This window comes from Macaca thibetana, chromosome 17 (genome assembly GCF_024542745.1).
Source record: "Macaca thibetana thibetana isolate TM-01 chromosome 17, ASM2454274v1, whole genome shotgun sequence".
Classification (NCBI taxonomy): domain Eukaryota; kingdom Metazoa; phylum Chordata; class Mammalia; order Primates; family Cercopithecidae; genus Macaca; species Macaca thibetana.
This window is the reverse complement of record NC_065594.1, coordinates 7009264-7015504: the sequence shown is the minus strand read 5'-3', so window position 1 is coordinate 7015504 and position 6241 is coordinate 7009264. Positions and strand designations below refer to the sequence as shown.

The 6241-nt window shown below is 40.9% G+C and overlaps 1 protein-coding gene across 1 annotated transcript in view; it reads right to left on the bottom strand.

Annotated features, from left to right (window-relative positions):
• Positions 1-4493: 4493 nt before the first annotated feature.
• LOC126940773 (protein POLR1D) overlaps positions 4494-6241 on the bottom strand; it is a 44866-nt gene continuing 43118 nt past the window's right edge. The window contains exon 3 of the mRNA XM_050766960.1: positions 4494-6214. Coding sequence (XP_050622917.1) covers positions 5947-6214 — 268 coding nt within the window. The 3' untranslated portion in view covers positions 4494-5946. The remainder of the gene's footprint in view (positions 6215-6241) is intronic.

The following is a 6241-nucleotide window of genomic DNA, read 5'->3' as shown; positions in this document are numbered from 1 at the left end:
AGGCACGCGCCACCACGCCTGGCTAATTTTGTATTTTTAGTAGAAACGGGGTTTCTCCATGTTGGTCAGGCTGGTATCAAACTCCTGACCTAGGGTGATCTGCCCACCTCGGCCTCCCAAAGTGCTGTGGTATGAGCCACCTCGCCTGGCCTTCTTCTTCTTTTTTTTTTTTGAATAAGGACACCAGTCAGATTGGATCAAGGCCATGCTAACAGTCTTTTACCTTAGTTACTTCTTTACAGTCCCAATCTTCAAATACAGGCCCATTCTGAGGTACTGGAGGTTAGGGCTTTGGCACATAAATTTGAGGAAGACACAATTCAACCCGCAACAGATAAATACTGAGGCCAAACATAAAACCAAACTGTGAAACTCTTAGAAGAAGGAGTACTTTGTCAACAAAAGAGAACATTTAAAATATTTCTGGAAGTGCTGAGCCATTGTACCCTCTTACAAATTTTTTGAGTATCTGCATTACCACACCTTTGTCAGCAGAATTACTTAAAATGACAACAGCAAAAACAAAAACAACCTCAAAGTCTTTGCTAAATTGAAAGGTAAAAAAATTGTTTTAATTTGCATCTTTTTTTGTTTACTGTTGATTTGAACATTTTTTCATATGCTTATTGGACAGTTGTATTTTCTCTTCCATGAACATTTCATCTTCACCAATTTTTTATTGTGCTCTTAGTATATTTCTACTAGTTTTACACGAGCTGGTTATATATTATACATTGCCTGCTGTGTCTGCTGTTAATATTTTAGAGATTCACATACATATTCTTAAGATTCATCAGATGCATGTTTTTAGAATTCATCAAAATGAAAATTTTGACTCTTTAACAAAATGAAAATGAAGGAATCTGCGCTGTTTTTGTGCTGATGAACAACTACCAACTGCTTCACCAGTATGGAAGATCAGAATAACTGCAGGCAGGGCGAAAAAATTTCAGGAAGCAAATATTGTACTGAACAAAATACTCTGTAGCTTTAAATATGGAAGACACAAGCATGGCCTAGATTTTGGGAACAGGGTTAAATTGTCCAGGTCTGGGCCCAGCATGTGCTTGTCATAATCCCCTGACTCTCTAAGTGTTCACTGAGTGAGAGAATGAATGGGTACACCAATGGTCTGTTCTTCATGCAGGATATGGGATTAAAAATAAGTCTTGTGGGGCTTTCTTTGTAAATTGGTACTGAGCTTTGAAAGGAGTATTTAGCAGACTGATGAGTGTAATTTGGAGTAGATAGGGGTTTGTAACTGGACAGTATATACTAGTTCAACTTGAGGGAGCTACCACTGAGGAATTAATAAGAAAAAAAAACAATCTAGGAAGGACAGGGGACCACCACTGAGGACAGGCTATACATTTATGTGGAGGAGAAACATCTCCCTCAGGCATTTCATACGATGTGTTATATCTGGTATTTGTTTCACATAGGGAGTATTTATCAGTTATTGATACCAAAGGTGAATATTACAGGACTATATGGATGGGAGATAGAGTTCGTCTTTCATCTCATCAACTATTAACAATGCTCCCAAATCCATGTTTGTTATGGGCCTTTTCAGGGTAATGCTCATTGAGATTTATAACCTGGGTTACCCAATAAAAATTTATTTATAAGTTGCCTTTGAATTCTACCTTCAGTTTAATCCACTTTCCTCTTTATGTGTTCCTGTGTGTAAAAGGGCATGCTTGCTAGTAGTCTTTTCCATGTTGAGAACAAGAGCTTCCACTTGGCAAACTAGCCTTCTCAGTATCAGACTCAGAAGAGCCACGGGTGAGGCTCAAATTATGATCTGCTGACATGCCTTTCCAAGAGATAGTTTCTCAAATTCCTTGGATTATAGAATGTTTTCTATCGTATCAAAGAGGCCCTGTTCCAAGGATTTCTTCACTCCCAAATCTCACTATTCTTATGGATAGAAAAAAAAAAAAATTCAAACATGGAAGATCCTAAAATACTGGCTTCACCTGCGGTTTTAGTTTTCCATAGCTATATTCCATTAGCTGCCGTTTAACCATTTCACAAGAGTTGTGAGAGTTTTTCTCTTGGATTCAGATCGCTGTCCACACTGGCCCTTGGGAAACAGTTCCCCGTACAAATGTTCTTTGCTGGGGCTTCCATGTTCTGATCTATGGGAGTAGATTTTGGCCTGCAAAATGCAGTGATTATAAAAGTTCTGTAGGCTCTTATATTGGGAAGACATGGAGCACATATACCTTGAGACGACCCTCCAGTCATGTGTTTTGAGCAAGCTGAGTTTGGATTAAGTTTGGCATAAAGTAGAGGAAAGAGTATGGGTTTTTGATTCAGTTTTGGCTTCAGCTAGCATTTCTGCCACGTCCTAGTTCTGTGATTTTGGGCAAATTTTTTAACCTATGCTCAGTTTCCCTTATTGATAAAATGAAGGTGAGTAGCATCTTCTTCACAGGGTTGTGGGATAACTACATGGACACAGGTAAAAGATGTAACAGTGCGTGGCCACAGGTGACAGACAATCACTGTTACTGTCCACACAGGTCCAATACACCCTACCAACACCTCATAGGAAGAATATTTATGGGTTTCCAAGAGTCACCTCCTCTGGAGAGAGGAGTCCCTTGTACTGGATCCCAGGACACAGAACACTCCTTAGGGAAGTGATGAGGTTTCATTGCATCAGGAACCCACCTCACATAATGACTATTAAATAGGCACTGCTTATCCATCAGATACTCTTTATGACTCTAAGGTGATGGCATGACCTCTAGGAATGATGAATATGTAACTAATTGTAAAAATATGGGCTGGGTGTTGTGGTTCATGCCTGTAATCCCAGCACTTTGGGAGGCCGAGGCAGGCAGATCACCTGAGGTCAGGAGTTCAAGACCAGCCTGGCCAACATAGTGAAACCCTGTCTCTACTAAAAATACAAAATTAGCCAGGTGTGGTGGCACGTGCCTGTAATCCCAGCTACTCGGGAGGCTGAGGCAGGAGAGTTGCTTGATCCTGGGAGGCAGAGGTTGCAGTGAGCCGAGATCATGCCATTGTACTCCAGCCTGGGCAGTAGAGTGAGACTCCATCCCAAAAAATAAATAAATACATAAGTGCCATGCTAAGTCACTTGAATAATTAGTGAAAGAATAAATGCTACCGCATAGATCTGAAGCAATGTGCCCCCCACCCCCACCGCCAACCTCCCAGCAAAAAAAAAAAATCCACAGGGAAATTCAAAACTCCACAGCCATCTTCCAGAATCAGCTCTGAGGAAACGTCCTTTAGTACTTAGCCTGCTAAGCCCTGAAGTAAAACCCACTGAGATTTATAACATGTGTTTCCAAACAAAAATCTATAAACTGCCTACTCAGAGACCTACTCTAAGTCCCTCCCCCTTCATACATGGGCGATTCAGAAAGACTAGCTACCAATAGGTGACCAGATATGGCTGGGAACCATAGCTTTTTGCTTGTATTTCTTAGAGACTATGTTTTCTAATATGAGGTAAAACAAAAAATTCTGTCAAGTTGCATTTGTGTTTAAGTCTTAACGGTTTCCAGTGGAAGCATGGAATGCAGTTCCTAAAATTTAGGGCTATTTGCACTTCTTTCTCTACCTATTCAAAGTTAAAGAATCATTCCAAACATCTTAGTTTGCAGATGAAAAAATGCAGTCCAGAAAAGTGACCCAGATAAGGCCTGAAGCTAGCCAGAAGCAGAGGCAGGACTAAGGTTCAATTTCTCTAACTTCTATGCCAGGCTTTGTGATCTCTAAATATAGTTACAATGGAGATCAGATAGTAACACAGGCGGATGGGAGCTCTTGGCAGCACCAGTATGTTAACCACAGAAACAGGAGGTGGCTAGTGCATGTATCTCGTGACCAATCCCTCCCCTAACATCTACTGTATACATAGGGAATAAAAATGGATAATTTTCTCTTGACATTTTTAGACAGGAAATCATGGCTGCTCTTGATAGAAGCCTAAAGATTCCAATAAACTTTTCTGAAATAGAACAGTGCTTTTAAAAGGGAAAATGGTTTTGTAGGCCACTTGTCCTTTAACACAACTTAAGAAAGGTAAGTATAGTTAGGCTAAAAAGCTTTCCTTAATGTGTTCACTTCAGTCATTCCCTTTTAAAGGATAATGAACTTGTCAGTGTGTTATAAATACAGAATGCAAGGCTGGGTGCAGTGGCCCACGCCTGTAATCCCAGTACTTTGGCAGGCCAGGCGGGTCACCTGAGCTCAGGAGTTCGAGACCAACCTGGGCAACATGGCAAAACCCTCTCTCTACTAAAAATACAAAAATGAGCTGCACATGTTGGCGCACACCTGCAATCCCAGCTACTCAGGAGGCTGAGGCAGGAGAATCGCTTGAACCCAGGAGGCGGAGGTTGCAGTGGGCCGAGATACTGCCATTGCACTACAGCCTGGGGGTAAGAGCAGCGAGACTCCGTCTCAAAAAAAAAAAAAAAAAAAGAATAAATACAGAATACATACAGAAATGACACAATTCAGCTTTATTTTTACTTAATTATAACAATTTTTAAAAACTCCATGACTTTGTGCTATTTCTAATATTTAAATAAAAAAACATTTCAAATTTTGCACAAATAATTTAGGCTAATACATAACTAGATTTGAATAAAGTCAGATGAAGCAGTAATTCCTCCTCTGTGTTTGAAAAGAATGAGTGTGGTTACAAAGTCACAGGATGAGTCCCTGGGATCCGGGGTAGGAGAAGGGGTGGATCAAGAACGCTTTCGGTTTGTCACTTCCTAGCAGGCTGAGGGTGTGACACAGCAGCTCGGTGGCAGAGAGCTCTATTCTAGCTTCTAACACCCCAATGCTAACTTTTTGGATGTATTTCCTTCTAGCATGTAGAAGGGGCTTTCTTGGCTGCCAGGAAGTGGGGAGCAGGGATGTGGCATGGTGGTGATCTGGGGACAGCCAGGCATCCGCTCAGACACTTTGGAAAACTGGGGAGGGTGAACAGGGAGACAGAATCTCCATCTTCTTCCTTTTGTTGACTGGGGAGGAGGGTGCTTGGTGACATTTTCCTGAGTATAAAGAAGGAACACAGGTTTGAAAGGTTTGTAACTGTGTGAAAACAGGTACTGAAAACCAATACTGGGGGGAAAAAGGCATTGTAAACACTTCTATTTAAAATGAAGATTTCTGGAACAATTATACTATATAGTGGTATCACAAGTCTTTAGCTGGTAAAATCTAGCACTGAAACAACTGTTAATTTTTAACTTGTGAGGGTTCTTTTTAAAGCACCACTTAAGACCTATATATTAAAAAAATTAAATATAGAAAAATTCTTCTATCTAATAAATGAGTTTGAGAATGCACAGGAAACAACACAACCCATTTTTAAACTTTTGGTAACTGAAGTGGAGCATTAAATTCAAAACCACTTTGAGGATTCCTACATTGTTCACCTAAGGGAAAACAAATGCAGAGCTATCGAAGAGTTTCTCAATAAATTCCCACACCTTGGAGGGCTACAGCTTTTCATAAATATGGTCACTGGACTGAAGATTTCTAAATTTTAAATTTGATACTCCCAAAAAGTAACATATAGGATTTATAAGTATTTTATTTTTTTGAGAAATGACAAAAAATTGGAACTAGTTTTAACAATCTCTGAAAATTTTAAATTCTAGACATGTTTTTTTGAAACACACTTCCAAACAAGATAAACAACAATACACATGTCTACTACACTGCAGAAGTAGCTTAAACTTGCCAAGACATCCTCCTTTGTACTTGTTTCCTCAAGAGTTGCTAGGTCATTTTTTGCCCTTGGCCAGCAGCCTCTTGAGAAACAACAAAGGACCTACTGTCAAAGTCACTCTCAGGTGTTTGCCCTGCCAGCTCATGCCTTCTCCGCACACCGCACCCTCGAAGGAGCACGGAGGCCCGCAGGGCTGGCTGGCCCTGGTTCCAGCCTCACCGCCGGTTGGACCGCTTTTCGTACTTGTCCTGGCTGCTCCGCTTTCGCGGCGGGGAGTAACTGGCAGAACCTCGAGCACGGAAGCTGTGCTTGTAAGGATGGCTTCTGTGTTTCTTCGGGTTTTCTTCTTTCTGGGCCTGGCTCTTCGCTGGTTCCTTATCGCCCTCTTTTTGTTCATGGTCTTGCTCTTTATGAGAGGGCAATGTGTTTTTAATTGTGTTAATTAGAAATCTTTTATTGGTACTGGCAAGAGGACACTTCATCCTGGGGTGGGGAGGAGAAAAGAAAAAG